This window comes from Coccinella septempunctata, chromosome 3, assembly GCF_907165205.1.
Source record: "Coccinella septempunctata chromosome 3, icCocSept1.1, whole genome shotgun sequence".
In the NCBI taxonomy this organism is placed as follows: Eukaryota; Metazoa; Arthropoda; class Insecta; order Coleoptera; family Coccinellidae; genus Coccinella; species Coccinella septempunctata.
This window is the reverse complement of record NC_058191.1, coordinates 27258618-27281182: the sequence shown is the minus strand read 5'-3', so window position 1 is coordinate 27281182 and position 22565 is coordinate 27258618. Positions and strand designations below refer to the sequence as shown.

Below are 22565 nucleotides of genomic sequence, written 5' to 3'. Positions count from 1 at the left end.
TTCAAAAAATAATATTATTTTTATAACCTGAAGTATCTAAAATCTCTATGGTCTTACCGATGTGACAACTTTGACAGTACAATATGCGAATATTTGACTTTCCGGTGCAGTTTCAAAAATATTTTTGGAAAGATCAAATTTAACTGATTGAAATTTTTCCCTTAGGGAAAATGGAAGAGAAACCCTCACTAGATATTGTTTATCTAGCCATATCTGCTTTATTTGACAGTAAAAATGCTAGCGAAAACGAAAAAGCTGCTCAGTGGCTTGATAATTTACAAAAATCTGTAAGGTACTGTACTGTATGTTACTTGAGTTTTTAATAAATACTTTTTAGGTTTATGCCTGGACAATCGCAGATGAAATCCTGCACCGTAAAAAAGATTTACAATCTTGTTGTTTTGCTGCCCAGACTATGAGATCTAAGATTTTAAACAGTTTTCATGAATTACCATTGGATGCTCACACTTCCCTTAGAGACTCTTTGGTAGAACATATCAGTCAAGTTGATGAAAACACAAATAGTGCTATTGTAAGGCAATTATGTTTAGCTTTAGCAGATTTAGCATTACAAATGACTTCTTGGAAAAGAGCTCCTTTAGATCTCATTGGTAAATTTTCGCAAACTAATGTGTGGCCATTGTTAGAAATTTTAACTGTTTTACCTGAGGAAATTGAGAAAAGATCAATAAGGTTGGTACTAATTTCAAATTTAATATAGCATATTTTCAATAGATATTACATTAGAATAGAGGATAAGATTTTGTTTTACATATAATTATCCTTCCAGATTGGGGGAGAATAGACGTTTAGAGCTCATTGAGGAGTTCAAGCAATGTGCTGCAACTATAGAGCAATTTTTACAACATTGTTGTAATCATTATGCTGGCAATTTCCACGAGAATATTCAAGTAAACATAACAATATTATGTTGTTTCACATCTTGGGTATCCATTGGGGCAATACTTCTACAAAATGCACATGATAATATTATCATCATACAAGCATTTCACATCTTAGATGCAAAAAACAATGTATCAGGACCCCTTCATGACGCTGCTACCAACTGTATTTGTATGCTTCTACAATGTCTAGAAGAAGAGAATAATTATCTACAACTTGAAACTTTCCTCTTCAATAACATAGTGCAGTTGGAAGTTTCATATCATTTATCTGTAGCTAATGAAGATCAGGATAAATCAAAAAATTTCTGCAAGATTTTTTCAGAATTAGCAGAGTCGTTTTTAGAAAAAATAATAAAAAATAGTACTAGGGAATCATATCATTATGCAATCAAGGCCCTCGATTTAGTCTTGATGTGTGTAGGCCATCATGACTATGAGGTAAGTAATTTGTTATAATTTATGTTGTATCCTGAGAAAGGTATTTAATTGCTTATTGTTAGGGAGCTGGGTCTTATTTAAAAATTAAAAAAAAAAGTGCTCTAATGAATCTTTATTGTTATTCTAGTCGCATCCATTCGCTGATGACTACTTGAATAAAAAAAAAAATTGGTTGACATATTGGTTGATGATTTTAAGTTGCACAGGGTGTTTAATTCAGGTTAATAAGTAGCCACCTATTGTATTTCGGTTACTGTATGCTCTATAGCTTTGCAAAAATTTTTTATAACCGGACTTGATAAAATATTCAATATTTTCATTAATGTTCCTTAGGGCACAAAAATTTATATTAATAATGTGTGCCACCTAACATAAAGAAATTTTAGTACCAAGCCCCTATTCATTCACTTCCAATCAATTATTATAAGATGTTTAATTGTAATTTCAAAATCAGAAAAAGGATAATGTAAATAACAAGCTACTCAAAATGAAAGTGCTTCCATTACGTTTATGATAAACTTTTATCATACGATTTATTTTTTTTAAGGTTGCTGACCTAACCTTCAGCCTTTGGTATGTTCTTAGTGAAGAATTATATCATAAAAACAGCAAAGAAAGTAACGAACTATTCAAACCATTTGTAGAAAGATTGATAACTGCCTTATGTAGGCATAGTCAAATTGAGCCAGACCATGAAGGACTATTAAAGGACAATGATGAGTTCAAATACTTTCGTTCAAAAGCGTCAGACCTTATAAAGGATGTAGTATTCATAGTAGGTAGCAGTAACTGTTTTAGACAGATGTTTTTGAATTTACAAAATCCAAATGCCACCTGGGATCAGAGTGAGGCATCCTTGTTTGTCATGCAGTCTGTTGCCAAAAATATTCTCCCGTAAGTAAATTTTCACAAGCTTTTCAATATAAAATGTAATCTGTGTTCCTATCATGGATTGATTCATTTTTTTTTTTAGAGATGAAAATGAAGTAGTGCCTCAAGTTGTTGAGGCTATTTTGAGTATTCAAGATCGATCAACACATGTTGCCGTTCGGTATACATCTCTGATGCTGCTTGGAGAATTATGTGAATGGGTTGAAAAGCACCCAAACACATTAGATCCTATATTGCATTATCTGGTATCTTCCTTACCCCAACCAGATATCGGACCAGCAGCTGCAGAAGCTCTTCAGAATATTTGTACGACATGTGGCAATCACATGGCCAAGCACATGCCCTTTTTATTGCAAATATTGCATCAAGTTGACAAGTTTTGTATAAGTAATGACGCTATAATGGGTGAGTACTAAAATTGAAATCATTCAGGGTCCGCCAGTGAAATATGAGGGCCAAAGACTGGTGAAAGGTGTGAGCGATGAGTTTCCGTCATCTTCAGTCTTCTCTATAAGTAACAACTTGTGAGCCGGTAGATCCACCTTATTGGTACATATTTTTATTGGTAGATACACCTTTTTTTTGGAAGCTCATTTCAATCAGCCATCCAGATTGCGTTATATCTTGGAATAAGTGGTACATTTCCATCAAAACCTCCATTCTTGTTGTTTCATAATAATTGCAAGTATGCAAGCCTAGGTGAACTGCAGAAGGGTATTCCAAGAAACTGATGTCTAACAAAATGATTAAAGTGCATTTCTACCTTCCTGGTTTTGTTAGTACCCTGAGTTTATGGTTCCTATGTTTACACTTCATCATTGGAAGCTTCTTCATACTCAGAAGCATGCTCATTTTCTACCCTAAATGGTAATTTTCATTTATATACAATAGAATTTGGAAGAATAATTTTTCAATAACCTATCGATATTTGAAATTTCTCTGTTTCACTGGCCGACCCTTTAATATCTTGTGAATCGATTCAAAATAGTGTGAATCTGTCCAAGCATGAAGTATGCACTTAAAATACATAGTTGCATATAAGTGTGTTTTTTGTTTCACACACACCTTCAGTGAGCATATAAAAGTTTCAACTATGAAATATCATCAGGATTTTTGTGGTGATTAAGGCTTTTAGACGTTTTAATAAATTACATAAATAGATTTGGAAGAACTTCAGAATCATATATTTTACTTATTATATTTTCATTAGAATTTCTAAGAGCGATAATCAGCAAAAAATTCTGATATATTTCATAGTTTAATTTTCCTGATTTCTTGATAATCAAATCAGCCTTGGAAAAGGTGCGCCTAAACGTCGGCATTATTTGATGTGAAAGTAATCAATTAAGAAAAATAAACTTCCAATGACCCCATATTATTTTTTTAAATTCATTAAAATCATGGGGATAACTCATCTCACATATTTCAGGACTTTTGAAGGGAGTAGCAGCCATTATCGGCTACATGCCACCGAATGATATAGTTGTAGCTTTCCGAGAAATCTGCTTCATTCCAATAACACCTTTGGTTCAGTTAATAGAACAAGATACTCCAACATCTAAGGGCACAAAATCTGATCCTGTTATATGGCTGGACAGACTTTCTTCAATATTGAGGAGTGTTTCAATCAAACAAACAGAAGGTTAGTTGTCACGACTTCAGTGGCGTTTGAAGACTTTCAGTTTTAATCTTGATCATAGTTTTTATCAAGTAGCAATTTTTCAGATGGACCACATCCCTGCAAATCTGTCGTATTGGAAATATGGCCTTTATTATCAAAATCCTTCGATAAGTACCAAAGTGATGGTAGAATAATGGAAAGGTGCTGTAGATGTATGAGGTTTATGTTGAGATGCGTTAGCCAACAGGTGAGTTCAATATATTTTGAAAGGTTTATATTCATATTTCTTTTATGGAATACTCATCTTAGATCTCTACTTAATACTTAATAATAATTCATAAAAACTTGAAGATTACAGCCCAAAATGTTTCACTATACTTTTTTTTCAGCTAGCGGAAATTCTGCAGAGTTTGGTTCATCAAATTGTTGTTATATATAGTAACTATAAACATTCTTGCCTTTTGTACGTTGGGAGTATACTTGTTGATGAATATGCTACTGATATCAGATGCATTCAGGGTTTGTTAGATATGATGAATGCTTTTCTAGAACCAACATTCAGACTCTTCCAAGAAAATGGTTTAGTAAAACATCCAGACACCGTAGATGATTTTTTCAGGTATGTAAAGAAATCATTGATAATACTTCAACGATAATACACTTATTAGATTGATCTGTACAGGGAGCTTGAGAATGTGTCATCTGTTTTCTTCTAGCTGCTATAGTTCTCAAGATCCCCTTAGTGGACAACGAATTTTGCCCACCCTGTACATATCTATGTAACAGGATCTTCATTAATAATTTTTATCAACTTTCAAACAGCCCAATGATCAGAAATTTGGCAGGTGTTCATAATTTCGTTGGCAATGCATTACAAATGTCTCAATTTAAAGTCGCTTGAATGGCTTTATTTAGATTAAGTAAAAGAGAATAGAAATAAAAATCTATCAACTGTGATATAAAATTAATATTATATCAATTATACAGTGCGAGTCAATGACTCCCTGCATAAATGCGATGTGGGGAAAATCTGGCAACAAATACTTAAAAATGACATTGTCGCCGCCTGCGCATTCTGCGTCTTGAAGCCGTTTGAAGGTCACTTGTCTCTTCTGCAGTATTACCCAGTTATTATAAGATTTTTCATTTCCACAGGTTATGTGCAAGATTTATACAAAGGGCCCCTATCCCTTTTTTACAAAGTGCAGCATTGAGTCCCATTCTTCAGTGTGCTTTAACAGCGTGCTCGTTAGTTCATAAAGAGGCAAATACCTCGGTAATGAAATTTTTGTACGATGTTATCAGCACAGGACATCTTGGGAAGAAACAGTCAGATTGGACGACGAGGAATACTTTAGTGAGAAGTATACTTAATCAATTTGGTCAACAGTTAGTTACAAACTTAATACACGCAAGTGTTTTTTATCTCCATTCTTATATGTTATGTGAAATTAGTGATGTGATAGTGGAGTTATTGGAATTTGATAGACAAGTAACAAGAGAATGGTTAGCTAATGCACTAGAGACTTTACCCAAACAGGACAATGGTAGTATCAATGCAGCTACCCCACAGCAATTGAAAGAGATCCATACAAATATATCAAAGTGAGTATTACATCCTTTTCCTTGTTTCAAAAAATATTCAATTTTTTAAAGAAAAATTGGTCTAATCTTTGATGTTTTGAATAATGATTATTATTATTGATGACATCGTATTGAATTGTTTTAATATATGCCAATACAAAGTGTTTCATGGAAAGTGTCCATTAGACGTCTAAAGAGATACAAACAAGTTTTTCCTAATACTGAAATTTACTCAATCCTAAAATAGGGATCTATTCAACTAAAATGGTCTCAGGCGTACTTTTGAATATACAAGTTGAAACAAACTTTGTTATTTCAAATGCGAATCATATACAGTTGGATTCACAGGGATTGTTTATTAGACGTTTATGAAGAAATTTTTTTAATTTCTTTCCTGTTTCTTCTTATTTTCTAATGATTAACCATTTATATTTATGAAGATAATTCCCTAGTAGCATTCCTCAAATAACTTAAAAACATCACCACCATCAAAAGACCCTTCTGGTCAAAAGCAAGATTTGGGCTATTCAGTATTGAAAGGATTTTTAACGAGAGTGATCCTTCATCAAAAACTGAAGAAGATTTTTGATGCAGAGATACTTATTCTGTATATAAAATTTGTCATCACTACACTACTCACAGAGAGACAGGGTTTTTTTACTGAGGTTTTTTCCCAAGCTCTTGTATCATACGCCGAATTGTATGGTGTCCCATTACACTAACCCCTGCTATAACTCATATATACCGGTTGGCCCACCCCAGACAGTAATTAAAGATATTTTGAAAATCCTTTCTTGTGATGTGTGTAGGGTGTTCAAAAGCACAATTTAAAATTATTGTCTTATATACAGGGTATTCGAAAACAAAGATATGGACCAAAGTTACACTTTTTTAAATGCAACAACCAGTATTTGACCTCAAAAATGGAATGGCAAGCTCAAATTATGATGAGTTTCTTCAGATACCTTAGAAACACCCTTTACGAGATAATGGCGAAAAATTTAAAATATGGAGTTTTTTAAATAGCAATTAATGAAGAAACTAGTTAGTTAAGTCAGCGATACAGACAGTATTTTTTCGAGTAGACAGGTAACTCCTGCATATAAAAAAATTTCAACTCTGGAATATACAGAGTGATCATAATTTAATTCTCAAACATCAACAACAAATAATCGTCAAAAACTGCTGAGAATAGGAATAGGAAAACCTTATGAAGATAGTTTCGAAATTAATTTTTACGTTCAACGAGATATAGAAAGACCAGGTGTGCCATGTGAAATAAAAAAGTTTTTGACGATTATGTGTAGTTGATGTTTGAGAATTATTGAAATTTTTTTGTGTAAGAGTAGCCAACTTGTTAACTCGAAAAAATACTGTCTGTATGGCTTCTAAGGTAGAAAGTGATCTGAAGAAACTCATCATAATTTGAGCTTGCCATTCCATTTTTGAGGTCGAATACAGGGTGTTACAATTAAAAAAGGGTAACTTTGGTCTATATCTTTGTTTTAGAACACCCTGTCTATATGACAATAATTTTAAATTATGCTTTTGAACAACCTTACACACACCACAAAAAAAGATTTTCAAAATATCTTTTTTACTCCCTCAAAATGAGCGCCGCGTCTGGAGTGGGCCACCCGGTATATATATATTGCTACATAGTTTGATTACTAATAATGTATTTCTGACATTCAAAATAATATATATGGATACCTAATCATAATTATTGTAGATGTTTTTTTTTATCTATCTATTTATATTATAGAGTAACTCATTCGGTTTTCTAGATACTTCTAATGGACACATTGCATGAATTGCCCTGATATTTTCAAATAAGCCATACAATGTTGATTCAGTTCTGCCTACGAAATATTAGTATAATGCATCCTTTTCATTTCCAGATCTGATACATCAAAAGCTATCACCCATGCATTGAAAGACCTAACCAGATATTACCGCTGAAATTTTTTTTATTCAAGTCACTGTAATATATATACATATATATTTAAGAAAGTAGACTGTATTTTAACAGTTTTATTCAATTGCAGAATAAATTTTTATTTTTTATTGGAATGAGTTTTATTTGAATGCATTGCACAATACGAATAAATTATCTTCAGTAAATACAAATCTACAATAGGGCAGGACATTTAGCGCTTAGCTGAAAAGTGGGGGGAGCGGGTCTTCTGCACACAACTTTGATCTATAATACATATGGAGGTGAGTTAAAAAAAAATATGATCAAGTTGAAGTTTTTATTTACAATAATATCATTTTTGGCATTATATTTTGGAAAAGCTGCAAAGTTCACACTTAATATTGAGAATAACGATACAATAAATTAAATGTACAAATATATTTACAAATAAAAAGAACTAATCCTAATTCAAGTTTTTCTTCCTCAAAAGATTAGTGAAGTGACAATAGGCATACAGATGTCATGTCAGAAACAAAAATTTTTTTCCTAAATCTCATTTATGTGAATCAAAATAGTGGTGCGGGATATTGATCGAATACCGAATGTTCAACAGTTTACACTTACTCTCATGACTACAATGAGACTAAGAGCCGCTTGCCACTATGCTAAATTCAGTATTAAAATTTAATATTTATAACGCCCGCGCATGTGATTTCTGAATATTTTAACTTTCAGTGCTGAATTCAGCAAGCTGCTCTTATTTCAGTGGAAATTAGTTTTTTTCAGTAATTCATTGATACGGAAGCTTCATTCAAACAGAATATAAATAGCAAATTTTTTTATAAAATCCATTTTCTCCATCACAAAATGCATTTTTTAGAACTGATGAGCGTCTTAAAATTCTGAGCGCTCAGAACATCCAATGCTTTTGACATGCTTTTAAAATTTATACAGTCGAAATATTGGTCCCCTGCAGTATCTGTGAATGGAATGTTTATCGGTATTATCTCTTCGTTATATCATAATATATATTTCAATTCAACTATTTTTATTTCCTCATTATCACACATCTGCTATTTGAAAGAATGTTGTATATGTTTTTCTTGGTCAAGATTTTCATTTGCTAATAATACATATAAAAACAATATAAAAAAAATACTTTTTACTGCTTTTCCAAAATCTCAGTTAAATATATATTGCACCTGATCCCTGACAAAAAAAAAATCGTTCAGAATTTACTTTCTTACCTGAATATAGGAGAATAAATTTAAATGAATACATGGATCCTACATCAAAAGAAGTTTTACACATCAATTATGAGAATAGTTCTTCTACATCAGAGAAAAATAATATTTTCAATGAGATTTCCTAATCTCAACTTTTGATTGTAAAATTACGTAAGTCACTCAATAATACTTACTCACTTCAAAATTGAAATTTATGCTAACAAGCAAAAATTCCTTTTTTTTTATGCAACTCCTGTTCGATTTTCCTTCTCAAAAAAAAAAAAAAAACAGGAAATATTTACACCTCATAGTTCAACAGGTTCTCTTCATATCTTCCACGCACAGAGGAACATGGAAAAAGCCAAAGCAGTGGATGGTCATTTCCGCAAACTTCTGTCATGAGCGCCATCATTGATTTGTAGGGCCGGTAAGGACCTTGATGGGTTATTTGTTCCACTGCTGTTTCATCTCCTAAGATAGCTTGCATCTGATCAATGAAAATTGCCATCACGAACATTCCAAATAGGGTACTCTCAAGCATGAGAATTACAGAATGCATTCTGAAAATTATAAATGTCCATGAAACCTATTCAAACATAGAAGAGCTTATATCACCCTACAATCCAAAGAGTGAAAACATGCAAACATACCAACGACACTACTACAAATTTGAAATATATCCTCAAAATGCTAGAAGAAGCTAAGCATTACATATTACATTACAGCACAAAATATCAACCTCCTGAATTCCATAACGCTCTTGATAATGAATTTCTTTGGATGCATGTTTGCTATTTAGGTGGATAATAGGAGTTGGCTATTGTTTGACTATTATATCATCGACTTCAAAATACGGAATTAAGCCAAAACAGCGATACATGGTAAGTAATAATTTCTAAACACTCACATTCGAGATTGCTTGATGATAATGTCGTCACTACATGTAGAACATTCACCTAACCAAGAGGAAACAACAAGAATAACTGAGTATCCAGCAAGAGCTCCTAAAATATAGAGGAAATTTCATCAAATCTTGATTCAACCAAAATAAATTTTGATTGTATGCATTCACACAGGAATATTTCCTTCAGAATTCATCATGTGAACAAAGATCCACACATACCGACATATATCAGAAATTGAAGGAAAAATTTCTGATTTCTTTCTCCAACACAATTATTGATCCAAGGACAATGATGATCCATTCTCAAAATACATCTTTTGCATATTCTACAATGATGAGCTCTAGGAGGTCTGTATGTTTCGCACCTTGTACAGATTGTCCAATTTACTAAATCACATCCTGTAAACGTTTCAAATAAAAGGGCAGTCCACAAACCAAGATCCAATTTGTAATGCGTTTATAGATTGTAAGTCACAAAGAACAAATACATTAGGTAAAAAGGATCACTTTTAATAAAATCAAATGTTGACCTACATTCAACTCTCGTCATTATTAAGATGCAAAACTTAATAATTTCCCCAATCAGCAATAGTCAAACATACTCAACATAATTTACCTAAGTCAGTGTTTGAATGTATATCTGAAAAGTCCATTCTATTTTCCGGTAGAGGGATGGTTCCTGGATCAGTCAATACTGCCCTTATGTGGGACATACATAGGAGGAATATAATAGCATTGAATGTGAGAAGGTTGAATGCTCCCCAAAGACTAGAATATACATAATTACACTGTTGAATTTATACTTTTATTAGCTACCTATTAATCATCGTTTGTAATATTATCCATTTTACGACTACATAATCTGCATAAAATATGGCCGAGTAAGTTACGATAATACAAGCAATACCACAGGGGTCTTTTACGAACATTTCTTGAAAAGGCAGTAATTCAAAAACTGTTTAATATTCTTTTTGTTTATCACAAATCATAATTGTAATTGTTTCGGTTTTGTTTGAAGCATAGACCATAGACCTAATAATATATTTTTATGGACAAGTCTCTGTCTATGGTTTGAAGCACAGAACACTAATATGTAGTTTCTGTGTTGATAATTGTTGAGCATAGAAATTTGTTTTCTGTTCATCACAGAACCAAAGCGTTGATTTAAGTTTCAATCACAGAACACAATCAAAAATACCAAGCTCAGAACAATGTACTACACACACAGATACAAAACCCAATTTTTTTTTACGGATTCTGCATTTTCCAAAAATGGATTTTTCGACATTTTCCAAAATGCAAGGTGGCTAATAATATGCTCCTGTGAGCTCAGCAATGAATTGGAACTCATTAAAAAGTATTTACTGTTTCAGCTCAGCTTGCTTATATTCAAAATGTTTTAACACTTTGATTTGTCCTTGTTCCCATGAAATCCTTATATCTACTAATTAAGGACGTGATATATTATGACTATATTACATTGACTTTATATTTCCAAAAAATTCCATATTACTCCACCTGAATGATGCATTTGTAAATTACATATACAAAATTTATTGAGTCACCAAATAAATATTCACTCAAATATCTACAACATTTGGAAAATAAATAATTTATATATTGAACAGAAGAAATCATAATAATCTTATAACATTGAATCATAAACAAATGTTCTCCTTTCTCTTTAGTTCTCAGTACTTTTTCAGAGTTTTTTTGATTAATGCTAAACGTTGCTTGTGAGATTCAGTGGTGAAACTTCTCTTAAGAGTTTTGAGTTCATCCGTTCCAAACCCAGGGGTCCACATATCATAATTTCTTGTGAGATATTGTTGTACATCTTTTACTTCTATTGTTGATACATGTCTGTTTTTTGCAATGAGTGCAGCACCATTAAGAACCTAGAATTTCAATTACTATTAGAATACATACCTACATATATGAATTAAACATTCATTTCAGAATGCAAAATAAGTATCTTATTATAAATTAATTTTTCTATTTTACCTTATCTATAAACTCATCCACATAATTCAGGATTATTTCCTCAACTTCATCTTCTAAATTCAATGTGGGGTCTGTGTCTCTTATAATGTCTTGCAATCTCTGTTTTGATACAATAGGAGCATTCTCTACATTTGTTGACGATCCACTTTGAGACGGTTTAACATGAGATAAAGAACTTATTCCTCCACTCTGAACGATATTTGAATTGTGAATGGGCATCGCTTCAACAATCATTGTTTGTTTCAAATCAGATTGATGATGGTCTACAGACTGAGCTATCGCTGATGCTATAGGTATTCCATTACTTGGATTCACATTCGTTATCATTGTATGTGTTAAAGGAACCTGGTTAATTACGATATTCTGAGATTGAATCATATTACCTTGAATATTTTGTACTGGAACAGACATGGTTTTGTTTTAATAGCATTCAAATAAAAAACAACAACTAGTTTGAGCTAAAGTTAGGTTGAAGTATGACGCATAGAAATATCTCGCCACAGAATATATAGAATAGAAATTATTCAGAAAATTAGGACGGAAAAAGCGTTAAATTAAAAACAGTGTGAAAATGAAGTCTACACAATTTATTACTTCCCTTATTAACATGAATGAGTGAAAAGGATATTTCACATTTCTATCAAACATTAGGGAGAAGGGAGAAAGATTTTTTATCTCTAATCTATGATGATTGGTACACGTCTCCAACCAGACTCCAACCAAAGAGGAGACTGATTGGTTATTTATCATATTTTATTTATTTGAAAATCCACTTATATTAAGTTCTTTTTTTGTATTACACGTCAAATTAAAACATCTTTAATCCTAATTTGTTCATTTGAAATGGCTGCGGTAAGTGGAAAATGATTATAGACAATGCATGATTATTATTACCGCCCAATTTTTCAAGATCCAAGTTCATGAATATAATGTGAAAATGACATGCGAAGGCTGTTCTGGAGCTGTGGAACGAGTTTTGGGAAAGCTTAGAGGTGAATATGAAATTTTTCGTACATATTCCAGCAAAACATTTTCTAAACCACTTGTATAAAAACTAAAATTTTTTTGTTTGTTTGCAATCTACATTGATTTTAATACTAAATGGTGGTGTTCAATCATTAATGAAAAGATTGATTTCTTACCAGATAAAGGAGTACAAGATTTCACTATTAGCCTACCTGAACAGAAAGTTGAAGTGAAAACATCATTATCCTCTGAAGAAATTCTTGAAACTATAAAGAAGACTGGTAAAGAAGTGAAATATTTATCATCTCATAACTAATTCAACCATGTTAACTTTTCTGAGCAGCTCCCCATCATGAAAATTTCATCATTAGTTGATTGATTCTTCAGAATGCATCTATTCAAAGTATATAGTTGTTGAGTATTTGATAATATACATACCTCAAAATTGATCTAACATTAATTCAGTCTGTGCTCTTCAAATTATGCATCGTATTAGCTCAAATTTTCAATTGATCATATATTTGTCTATTTATCAATAACATTGAAGGCACTTGTTCAATTATTTTGATACAATATTTTCATCATTCATCATTTAAAACACTGCAGTGATGCATATTCCAATTCTATTCTGATAGGGCTGGATTGGCTTTGTTATGTTTGTAAAAACCAAAAACACCTTTAGTAATAAATACAAGGAATGGTTGCAGTGCTACAAATGCATGATATTTAATCCATATCTATCTAACACGACATTAAAAAGCAGTTGCATAACATGCATAAAAATATGTACTTTCCTATCTTTTCACATTGAAAATTGATGTGACAACAATGTCTGAGTAAACTATCCCACTCCAGACAACATGTTTACTTTTCATTCCATCAATTCCTTGTATTTATTTAAAAAATTGAGATATACCCATCCTGCTCCATGAACACATAACCAAAGATAGAGGAAGGAGAACATAACGTAAAAAAAAATTGTGCTCAACATCTCTATATTCATGTTTACATCTACTCCATTTCTGTTTTAAACAGAAATGGAGTAGATGTAAATTACATTTACCCCAATATTTTAATGTTCATTATCGTATTTGTGTTTGGTGCAATAGTGTTTCCTTCGTTTTAAGATTTACGAGGATACGTTTGGTACCCCCTTGACATTCTTCCTCTGCTTATATTGAGATCTGGATCAAGGAACAGGTTCTAGGATCTGTCTCTTGTTGCCATTTTTTTACACCCTCTTCATTGTTTTTAGATTATGTTGGTAAAAAAAAAGTTCTCCTTCTTAGATGTGCAATGGGGTGTCTTCTCTTTCCTCTATCTACTCATTTTACCTCCCTCCTAATGAAATTTTGCATTCTGCTGGAGAATGAATATGTTTTCTTCTATGAATTCAAATAACAAAATACTTTATTATTTTGTACAATGCAAATATCATTATTTTCACAATCAATATTGTTGTATTATTTGAGTAAAATCTCTGATTTGGTATTCATAAACATAATTATAATAATTTACTTCATAATAAATAATTTTATTATAGACCTTGCATTGAAGTTCCAAAATGGTTGTCATGGAGAGAGACAACTACTTTTCCCCCAAAAACTGGATAGATTTGTATAAATATCTACATGAACCAATAACCAAGATGGTATTTAGTTCCAAAATACTATGATTTGCTTGAGCGTATATGTAAGAGATAAGAATATTCTTAGGGTTCAATTTATGAGATTCCTTTAGTAATTTAGGACTCGTAAGCCCAGTTGCAGGACATCCGTTAAGATTTAATGCCCCATTAAAATAGAATACCACTAAGATTTGATTTGACTGGGTACATAACATATTGAAATGAGCCTAGACTATAGTCTAGTCAAATATAAGAGAAAGCACTATAAACATCGCAAATCGCATGGTTTGCACAACCCTATACACATAGTATAATAGTTATATTTTACTATTTGGGGTGCTTTCTAAGGATTTGATGTTATGACCTAGAAATGAAGAATAACCTTTCGTAAGATAACGTCTTTATATTCAAATCTTATTGTACTTAACTCCATACATTTACCTACAGTTTAACATCACCAATAGGTCCAACAAGGTCATCCTCCATCTCGTCATCCTTTTTTTTTGGAGTCTTTGGCAGTTGGTTCATATTATTCCAATCAATTTCATTAAAATCTATTACAATTTTGCTATGTTCCGGAACATATTGCCAGTATTTAACTTTTGCAGCATCTAACATTTTTTTTGAAGCAATGGTACTTGCTTTATGGCAATGCTTATCTGACAAATAAATGACTTCCTTAATACCTGCTTGAATAATTACTTTTGCACATTCATTGCAGGGAAATAATCCTACATAGATAGAACAGTTCTTAACATCTGCACTGTTCTTATTAAGCACTGCATTCACTTCTGCATGACATACTGAAAATTGATAATTATAGAGGTGGAATACACTTTAAGACATGTTATTACCATAGTAATATTTGTTATCCAATACATTTTCTGATTCTTTCGACCATGGAAACTCATCGTCACTACAACCAAGAGGCATTCCATTATAACCGATTCCCACGATTTTCTTATCTTCGTTAACAATACAAGCACCCACCTGTGAACAAGGATCCTTGCTTCTTTTTGCTGCTAAAAATGCGGTTGCCATAAAATAGTCATGCCAATTGATGTAGTTTCTTCGTTTTAAATTCATGTTACTAGAAATAAAATTAAATATTGGTTTCATTGATCAATTCTAATTTCCTAGTTTTACCACTTACTCAGGGTTCATCTTGTTGGATTTGAAACTGAAATTGTCTAAAAAAAAGATTAGAAACTTAGAAAGGTTATAGACTCTAACCTGTCCTATCTTTTAAAACAGCCTGTATATAATGATTTCTATGGTCTATTCATTGAACCCATAGAGTTCAATGGGTCTATTTATTTTCGGGTTCTGCTATGGAGAGTAGAGAGAAGGAGAACGATCGCTGCTTTGAGACCACAGATTTTTTGTCCCCTAAAATATGTACCAATAGTAGTAGTTCATGCTTTTGCCAACAGGCGCGCTGGCCATCACGAGAGTGCAAAATTTTGTTTACACAAATCAAATTGTAGTTGGCTCGTTGGCTGAGTGAACTGTTTCCCTGGTGACAGATGATAGGAATATTATTATTGTCGATTTTTGATAAGAGAACAACATATGACCATGGTGAAATGTTGAAGCGTGCGCTAGTATAAGAGTGTTTTGGCATCGGAAAGAAAAGGAGAAGAGATAAAATTTCCGAGAGCATTTTTGAGAGAAAATTGGAAAAAACCTTATCTCAAGAACTCCCAATCAATTTGTGTGTCAAGAGCACTTTTGCGATGAAGATATCAAAAAGATGATGGATTCATTATAAACGAAATCGAAATTGTCATCCCTCGTGAGAAGTTGACTCTTCTGAATTAGAATATTTAACCAATAAAACTACATGGTTCAGAAGTAAATATTCTTGAAGAATTTTGTTGGCATAACATAATATATGGTTTATATCGGTTCTCAGCTGAGTATTGGCAAAAGAATCTACTCTAATACCTAAGTGATAAATCTGAGACTGCTACCTTTTGTTGTCTTGATGTGTACTGCTCCTCACTACGGATTTATATAATTTTGAAGATTAGTAAACCAACTAACATAGCTGCTTTCAATAAACAATGATAAACAAAAGTAGGTACAATTTTTTTGATCAGTGATTTCTTTTGAATTTCATTGATTTCGACTTGCATTTTATTGCATATAATTCAGAGAACTCATATTCAATATAGATTTGAAGAAAGGTATTTGAAAAATCATCAGAAAAACCACGATGACACATAACCTTAAATAAAAGTCGTATTCGGGTTCGGCTTTCTGACAGTCCGAGAATTGTTCTAGGACTGCGCAAAACTCTTGCGCCCTAGTATTAAATCCTCTGCGCAGTTCTAGAACCATCCTCGGACCGTCCAAAAGCCGAACCCGAATACAGCTAAAATAAAGGCTGTTCATTTCAAATTGACGCTTGAATCCCCACTCCTTATCGATACCCGTTGTAATCGCAGCGACACCTATTTTCCCCGTTTTTGGAGACACATTTTTAGTACGGCGATCGTTCTCCTTCTCTCTACTCTCCATAGGTTCTGCTATGGCATAGACATAGAGACTCTATGTCTATGTGCTATGGAGAGTAGAGAGAAGGAGAACGACATAGAGGAGAACGATCGCTGCTTTGAGACCACAGATTTTTTGTCCCCTAAAATATGTACCAATATGGTAGTTCATGCTTTTGCCAACAGGCGCGCTGGCCATCACGAGAGTGCGAAATTTTGATTCAAATAAATTGTAGTTAGCTGAGTGAACTGTTTCCCTGGTGACGGATGATAGGAATATTATTATTTTCGATTTTTGATAAGAGAACAACATATGACCATGGTGAAATGTTGAAACGTGCTCTAGTATAAGAGTGTTTTGGCATCGGAAAGAAAAGGAGAAGAGATAAAATTTCCGAGAGCATTTTTGAGAGAAAATTGAAAAAAACCTTATCTCAAGAATCGACTCCGAATCAATTTGTGTGTCAAGAGCACTTTTGCGATGAAGATATCAAAAAGATGATGGATTCATTATAAACGAAATCGAAATTGTCATCCCTCGTGAGAAGTTGACTCTTCTGACTAAGAATATCTAACCAATAAAACTACATTGTTCAGAAGAGAATATTCTTGAAGAATTTTGTTGGCATAACATAATATATGGTTTATATCGTTCTCAGCTGAGTATTGGCAACAGAATCTACTCCAATACCTAAGTGATAAATCTGAGACTGTTACCTTTTGTTGTCTTGATGTGTACTACGCCTCACTTCGGATTTATATAATTTTGACGATTACGGTAAACCAACTAACATAGCTGCTTTCAATAAACAATGATAAACAAAAGTAGGTACAATTTTTTTGATCAGTGATTTCTTTTGTATTTCATTGATTTCGACTTGCATTTTATTGCATATAATTCAGAGAACTCATATTCAATATAGATTTGAAGAAAGGTATTTGAAAAATCATCAGAAAAACCACGATGACACATAACCTTAAATAAAATAAAGGCTGTTCATTTCAAATTGACGCTTGAATCCCCAACCTTTATCGACACCCGCTGTAATCGCAGCGACACCTATCCTACGTTTCCTGTTTTCGGGGACACATTTTTAGTACGTCGATCGTTCTCCTTCTCTCTACTCTCCATAGGTTCTGCGGTCTATGCCTCAGGCATTGAACTAAAGTTGAAAGTTGAACTTTAGTTCTCAGGTATCCATAATTCTGTGGCAGAGACACCCCTTTCTCTATGTTCTGTGGATTAGAGTGATAAGACATAGAGATGTCTCTGTGATAAGACCACAGCACAGAACACACCGATGACTTACTTTATGGACCACAGAACACAAATAACCGGGTAGGTTACAGGTAGAGACATCTCTGATGTATATTTTTCTGATATCAAAACATTAAAAACTGGAAAGTATATTTACCATAATTATTATTTCATTTAAGGAAGGTAATCTTGACTGAAAAATGACTATAACTTCTGATACCAAAGAGAGTCTTAATGATTTGAAAGAAAAGTATCATAAAGTAGTGAAGCTAATAAAAGATGAATCAAAAAATGATCCACCTAATGAACCATTCCTCTCTAAATATGCTGCGAAGGAAATTTTACTTTCAATGAAAGCATCTATTGAGAGTTTATTGAAGAATCAAGAACTGGACAATTCAGAACGTAAAAAATTACTTGGTAAGTACATATGTTAATAAAAGAACCGTATGAACAAAATTTATTTCAGCTATGCTTGGTACGGTACATATCTTTCTTGGTACCATATATATAGAAATTGAGGATTCCTTAACTGCAGAAAAGCATCTTAGTAAGTGCCTTGAAGTAATCAATGATTTCAAGGAAGAGCATGAATATATAAGTATTACTTTGAATGCTTACAATCAGTTTGGTATATTGTGGTTCAAAAATGAACCTGAGAAGGGTAAAGTATATCTCTCAAAATCAATGGAATTATATGAAAAAAACAAAAATGAGTTGGAACCTCCAAAGTGTTTGGATGATTTTTTCGAACTCGAATCTGAATGTGTTGAATCAGAAGAGTCATGGAAAAGATTTGAAAAAATATGTACAGCTACTTATTATTACCTTGCACAAATATATGGCAGTTTGAGGGATGCACTTAAGAGTGCAGTTTATTGCCATATAACTTTAAAGAGACAACTTGTCTATAATGAATTTGAGTTCATTGATTGGTCTTTAAATGCGGCAACTTTATCACAGTTTTTTGCTGAGCAAAAGGGTTTTAAACAAGCAAGACATCATTTGAGTGCTGCTTCCTACATTCTCGATATGTATAAGAAAGAGCTGGATAAAATTGAAGTTCATGATGAGATGTATGAATATAAAATGGAAGAATTTCAACATAGGAGTGCAGATGTTGCTCGTTGTTGGGCCCAATATGGTTCTATTTTACTTTCTAAATCAAAGGAAAGGTTACTTGCTGAAACAGAAAAAGATGAACCTAACTACTTACCATCTTCAACTGATTTAGCAGATATAGAAAATTCAGATTCCACAGTATCTAAAGATGATTTGAGCAATTTGTATTTTCAGACTTTGAATCTACAAGATTATGAAAAGCAAGTTACAGATGGGTATGTCCTAACATTGTCTGAAGCCAAAGCTGTGTTTTTGAATGCCCAAAATTGGTTGATAAAAAGTCAGGAATACTATACTTTAGAGAATTTAGCATCTGATTTTATAGATATCAACCTAAGTCATAGTCAGCTATACCTGGATTTACTATTTTTTGATGATAATGCTGACAATCAAGCCAAATATCAAAAACGAAGAATTGATTTGATGGAAACAGTATTGGCAAAAATAAATCCTCTGTTCTATTTGAGCCATTGTAGAAAAATCTGGTATGAAGTTGGTAATGCTTATATAAACCTTCTGGATATTAAGCTAGATAAACAAAGAGAATCTAATGCTCGTCCTACAGCAAATTCTCTTTTGAAAATAAACAATATTATTACTAAAGGGATAAGGTACTTCACAGTATTTTTAGAATCTTTTGAGAGTAAACCCAATCAGATAAAGGACTATTTGATGGTCTATGCTAGATCACAGTTTTACATAGGAGTATTATTTGGGAAGTTTATAACTCTGGATAAGAATAAAAAACTTGAGAATACAGAATCTAGTTTGTCAGCATATCGTCAAGTTATAGAATTTTGTGAGAAGTACCCAGATGCAAAGGAGCAAATTATGGTGGAATTCGGAGTTTGTAAAGAAATGGTGGAGTTACTTCCAGCAAAAATTTGTATATTGAAGAGTGAAATAGCTAATAAGAAAAATTAATTGTAGGATAAAATTTATGTTGCATGAAATATAACATATATATATATATAACAATCAAATTGTCAACCACAATTCTCTGTGGTAAACCTCTGGTATGCGATTAGCGCTACTGTACATTGTACTTGCGTATATATCAGACAGAGGCAGTCGGGAGTGGAATAACTACCTTATGAGCATACATATTTGTCAACATCTAGTGAATAAGCTAATTCACCGAATATGTACGTATAAAATCTGAAAATTGAGGCACAGTTGCTCAGTTCGGTATTAAAGTTGATCCTAGATTAATTTCGACATTTCCGTTCAATTCTGTCAGGTTAATCTAGAACTTAAATCTCGGCTTAATCCTGAACTGAGCAATCGGTCCTAAGACGGTACATAATTGTAAAAAATTAATCAGAATTGTGAATACATATTAGTACCCATATAACTTTCTTTTCAATTAACATTTTCGGCACAGTAGGTATACAGCTAGTATAAAAAAAAATTAGTAAGATGAAGCATTATGAAAAACTCAACAATCAGTAGGTTTATCCTTGGTTGTAAGTAAAAAAATGCCTTTCTAAAAGTCTGGAGGACTAAAATGAATTATTTCAAACAAACACCGCACGAGACCTACTACCAAGTAATGAACGCAAACATAACGAAACATCTTTCGAAAACTATAAAAACGACGTGACTTCTTCATGTCAGTACCACCAGTAATGCTTTCGATGTACTATACTCTATCAGAGGCAAACTTGTCTCTGACTCTATATACCGCTTCTAGCACGCGAATATATCTAGAGTACTCATGAAAGGTCCAAAAAAACTTGTGGCAAATATGCCCGTCTAAGTCATGGAGCAAGAGAAACTGGTGTGAGAATATGTATATTGACTCGGTAGGTTTTGGCAATTTGATATTTTTTAAGCTTCATAGGCTGGAGTTGAAATATACAAATGTGCTTTTCTCATTGGTTGATGTTGAAGAAGTAATAATTTTTTGGTGCTTGTTAAGCTCTATAATCTTTGATAGAGGGTAAAGAGCAAGAAGTAGAGATGGTCTAGAAGATATCTATATCTACTTGATAGATTGCAAGATTGCTACACTACATACTGAATAATCTCACAAATCTTTCTGTTAGATAATTTAAAACAATGTGGAGGCTTTCTGTTGAGTGAAATAAATAATTAATAGTAACAAAAATGATTTCATTAATCTTCCACAATATTTATATCAAAAGATGTTTAATTTTGGAGCAATTCCATCATCAACTTCAAAAGCTAAAAAGTAAGGTACAAAAAATTGCAATTTTAAATCTAAAAAAACTCGCCTTCATTAAGTTATTATAGAAAAAAATTATACGTATTATATAGAAGCCTATTTATACAGGGTGAATCTTTGTCTTGTACATATATTTTAACAGCAAATTCTTGGATCAACATATTTTTGTTGTTCTTATAATATATCAAAGATTATAGAGTTAGTTGACTCTATAATTTTTGATAATATATGAGAATCCGCCTACATTACCAAAGATTATAGTTAGTTAGCCTAACTCTATAATCTTTGATACATTACGTAGCTCTGAGAACTAGCCTTAAATCTGATTCTGGGATGGATTTAGCAAGAACTAATTTTTATCTGTACTATTTTTTATTTTCGATACTCTTCGGGAATGAATTCGAAAAACTTCTAGCGCATCCACCAGAATTAAAGAATACCTATTGAATTGTTATGTTCGAAAGTCGATGAAAATCCATCACCAAAGAAAGTGAATCACATTATTTTTACCAGGATGGGTTATTCAATCATCACACTTGTTTCATTATCACAATCTTGAGGAGGCCAAAGATTTTTCACAGGAACTGTTTCAAAAAATTCCAGTTTCAAACTGATATATATGTATATCTCTCATCCAAAGATATTACACATATATCTTTGCTCTCATCCTATATATATTCCTATTCCTATATGAAAAGTCTATTTCTTTTCTTCCAATTTTATGTTTGATTTCTGAATTATTTAAATGCAAAGTAATATTCATTATAATATTAGATCAACTTATTTATTGTTGAGGATTTAATAACCTATGCCTAGGTATATGGAATTCATTAAATAGTTTTATATTTTTACATTGAACTAAAGTTCTTTAGTTCAATGTATTTTTATGATTCTAAGAACAAACAATGAAAATACAAAATTTACCCAACCCAAAACTCATTGATTCATATTGAAGTAGATTCATAATAAACAAATATTAGTGCACTGAAACTAACAAATTTCTGGTATATTTTTTTTTTTTTTGAGATTTGTCTAGGAAAATATATTAATTCAATTTAATATAAAATCAGAAATAATCGGGGGTAGCAGCACTGCTTCAAGCAGTTTGGCTATTGGTAGTAATTATAACGTGCGTTCAAAAAAATTCGTCGTCAAGTAGGCTATGAAATTTTGAAGGCTGATGTTCGGTGGCTGAACGTATGTCTTTCCTTGAATTACTTCATCTTCCCAAAATGTAAACAATGATGACATTAACCTATATATCGTAATTTTGTACGTAAAGGCACTTTTCAGAAAAGGTTACCTGTAAATTTCACCCAACGTTCGAAAAGCATTTCTTTCATTGAGTAAGATGACAAGAATCCAAACAATCTGAGGCGGTTAGAAAAGTTCTTCGTAAGTTTCATACGTAAGAG

The 22565-nt window shown here is 32.4% G+C and overlaps 6 protein-coding genes across 9 annotated transcripts; 3 read left to right on the top strand and 3 right to left on the bottom strand.

The window, feature by feature from the left end:
- The first annotated feature begins 74 nt into the window (after window positions 1-74).
- LOC123309370 (transportin-3) lies at window positions 75-7506 on the top strand. The gene is made up of 10 exons (XM_044892455.1): window positions 75-287; window positions 338-693; window positions 791-1343; window positions 1891-2237; window positions 2317-2639; window positions 3664-3876; window positions 3960-4102; window positions 4245-4474; window positions 5011-5460; window positions 7341-7506. Exons 1-10 carry the CDS (start codon window positions 171-173, stop codon window positions 7399-7401), a joined length of 2793 nt encoding a protein of 930 aa, XP_044748390.1. The 5' UTR covers window positions 75-170; the 3' UTR covers window positions 7402-7506.
- A 174-nt stretch (window positions 7507-7680) lies between these two features.
- Window positions 7681-10533, bottom strand: LOC123309372 (palmitoyltransferase ZDHHC7). Its single transcript, XM_044892456.1, has 5 exons — window positions 10304-10533; window positions 10104-10255; window positions 9707-9886; window positions 9491-9587; window positions 7681-9143 (listed from the first exon to the last, which is right to left on the bottom strand). The coding sequence occupies exons 1-5, from the start codon at window positions 10414-10416 to the stop codon at window positions 8882-8884; spliced, it is 804 nt and encodes a 267-aa protein (XP_044748391.1). The 5' UTR covers window positions 10417-10533; the 3' UTR covers window positions 7681-8881.
- A 496-nt stretch (window positions 10534-11029) lies between these two features.
- LOC123309424 (transcription initiation factor TFIID subunit 12) lies at window positions 11030-11988 on the bottom strand. The gene is made up of 2 exons (XM_044892543.1): window positions 11492-11988; window positions 11030-11385 (listed from the first exon to the last, which is right to left on the bottom strand). The coding sequence occupies exons 1-2, from the start codon at window positions 11900-11902 to the stop codon at window positions 11179-11181; spliced, it is 618 nt and encodes a 205-aa protein (XP_044748478.1). The 5' UTR covers window positions 11903-11988; the 3' UTR covers window positions 11030-11178.
- A 37-nt stretch (window positions 11989-12025) lies between these two features.
- LOC123309427 (copper transport protein ATOX1) lies at window positions 12026-14284 on the top strand. Of its 2 annotated transcripts, XM_044892547.1 has the most exons (4): window positions 12026-12343; window positions 12402-12483; window positions 12637-12738; window positions 14001-14284. In XM_044892547.1, the coding sequence occupies exons 1-4, from the start codon at window positions 12335-12337 to the stop codon at window positions 14078-14080; spliced, it is 273 nt and encodes a 90-aa protein (XP_044748482.1). In that variant the 5' UTR covers window positions 12026-12334; the 3' UTR covers window positions 14081-14284. The 2 variants fall into 2 exon arrangements, with proteins under 2 accessions (XP_044748482.1, XP_044748483.1); XM_044892548.1 differs by lacking the exon at window positions 14001-14284 and having other exon boundaries at window positions 12075-12343; window positions 12637-13622.
- Window positions 14285-14412: 128 nt separating this feature from the next.
- LOC123309425 (deoxycytidylate deaminase-like) lies at window positions 14413-15287 on the bottom strand. 3 transcript variants are annotated; one of them, XM_044892545.1, is made up of 4 exons: window positions 15238-15287; window positions 14939-15174; window positions 14513-14887; window positions 14413-14448 (listed from the first exon to the last, which is right to left on the bottom strand). In XM_044892545.1, the coding sequence occupies exons 1-3, from the start codon at window positions 15246-15248 to the stop codon at window positions 14526-14528; spliced, it is 609 nt and encodes a 202-aa protein (XP_044748480.1). In that variant the 5' UTR covers window positions 15249-15287; the 3' UTR covers window positions 14413-14448; window positions 14513-14525. The 3 variants fall into 3 exon arrangements, with proteins under 3 accessions (XP_044748480.1, XP_044748481.1, XP_044748479.1); XM_044892546.1 differs by having other exon boundaries at window positions 14526-14887; XM_044892544.1 differs by having other exon boundaries at window positions 14530-14887.
- Window positions 15288-17925: 2638 nt separating this feature from the next.
- LOC123309971 (KIF-binding protein) lies at window positions 17926-20185 on the top strand. The gene is made up of 2 exons (XM_044893290.1): window positions 17926-18260; window positions 18310-20185. Exons 1-2 carry the CDS (start codon window positions 18041-18043, stop codon window positions 19884-19886), a joined length of 1797 nt encoding a protein of 598 aa, XP_044749225.1. The 5' UTR covers window positions 17926-18040; the 3' UTR covers window positions 19887-20185.
- The last annotated feature ends 2380 nt before the right edge of the window (window positions 20186-22565 follow it).

Coding starts and splice junctions, on each gene's coding strand:
- LOC123309370 (XM_044892455.1), top strand. CDS start 171: ATGGAAGAGAAACCCTCACTAGATATTGTTTATCTAGCCATATCTGCT. Junction 2,238..2,316: donor GTTGCCAAAAATATTCTCCC/GTAAGTAAATTT, acceptor TTTTTTTTTTAG/AGATGAAAATGAAGTAGTGC. Junction 5,461..7,340: donor ATCCATACAAATATATCAAA/GTGAGTATTACA, acceptor TTTCATTTCCAG/ATCTGATACATCAAAAGCTA.
- LOC123309372 (XM_044892456.1), bottom strand. CDS start 10,416: ATGTTCGTAAAAGACCCCTGTGGTATTGCTTGTATTATCGTAACTTAC. Junction 10,256..10,303: donor TTACAAACGATGATTAATAG/GTAGCTAATAAA, acceptor TGTATATTCTAG/TCTTTGGGGAGCATTCAACC. Junction 9,887..10,103: donor ACATTCAAACACTGACTTAG/GTAAATTATGTT, acceptor AAACGTTTACAG/GATGTGATTTAGTAAATTGG.
- LOC123309424 (XM_044892543.1), bottom strand. CDS start 11,902: ATGTCTGTTCCAGTACAAAATATTCAAGGTAATATGATTCAATCTCAG. Junction 11,386..11,491: donor TGGATGAGTTTATAGATAAG/GTAAAATAGAAA, acceptor TTGAAATTCTAG/GTTCTTAATGGTGCTGCACT.
- LOC123309427 (XM_044892547.1), top strand. Junction 12,484..12,636: donor AGTTTTGGGAAAGCTTAGAG/GTGAATATGAAA, acceptor ATTTCTTACCAG/ATAAAGGAGTACAAGATTTC. Junction 12,739..14,000: donor TGAAACTATAAAGAAGACTG/GTAAAGAAGTGA, acceptor ATTTTATTATAG/ACCTTGCATTGAAGTTCCAA.
- LOC123309425 (XM_044892544.1), bottom strand. Junction 14,888..14,938: donor GGATAACAAATATTACTATG/GTAATAACATGT, acceptor ATCAATTTTCAG/TATGTCATGCAGAAGTGAAT.
- LOC123309971 (XM_044893290.1), top strand. CDS start 18,041: ATGACTATAACTTCTGATACCAAAGAGAGTCTTAATGATTTGAAAGAA. Junction 18,261..18,309: donor AGAACGTAAAAAATTACTTG/GTAAGTACATAT, acceptor AATTTATTTCAG/CTATGCTTGGTACGGTACAT.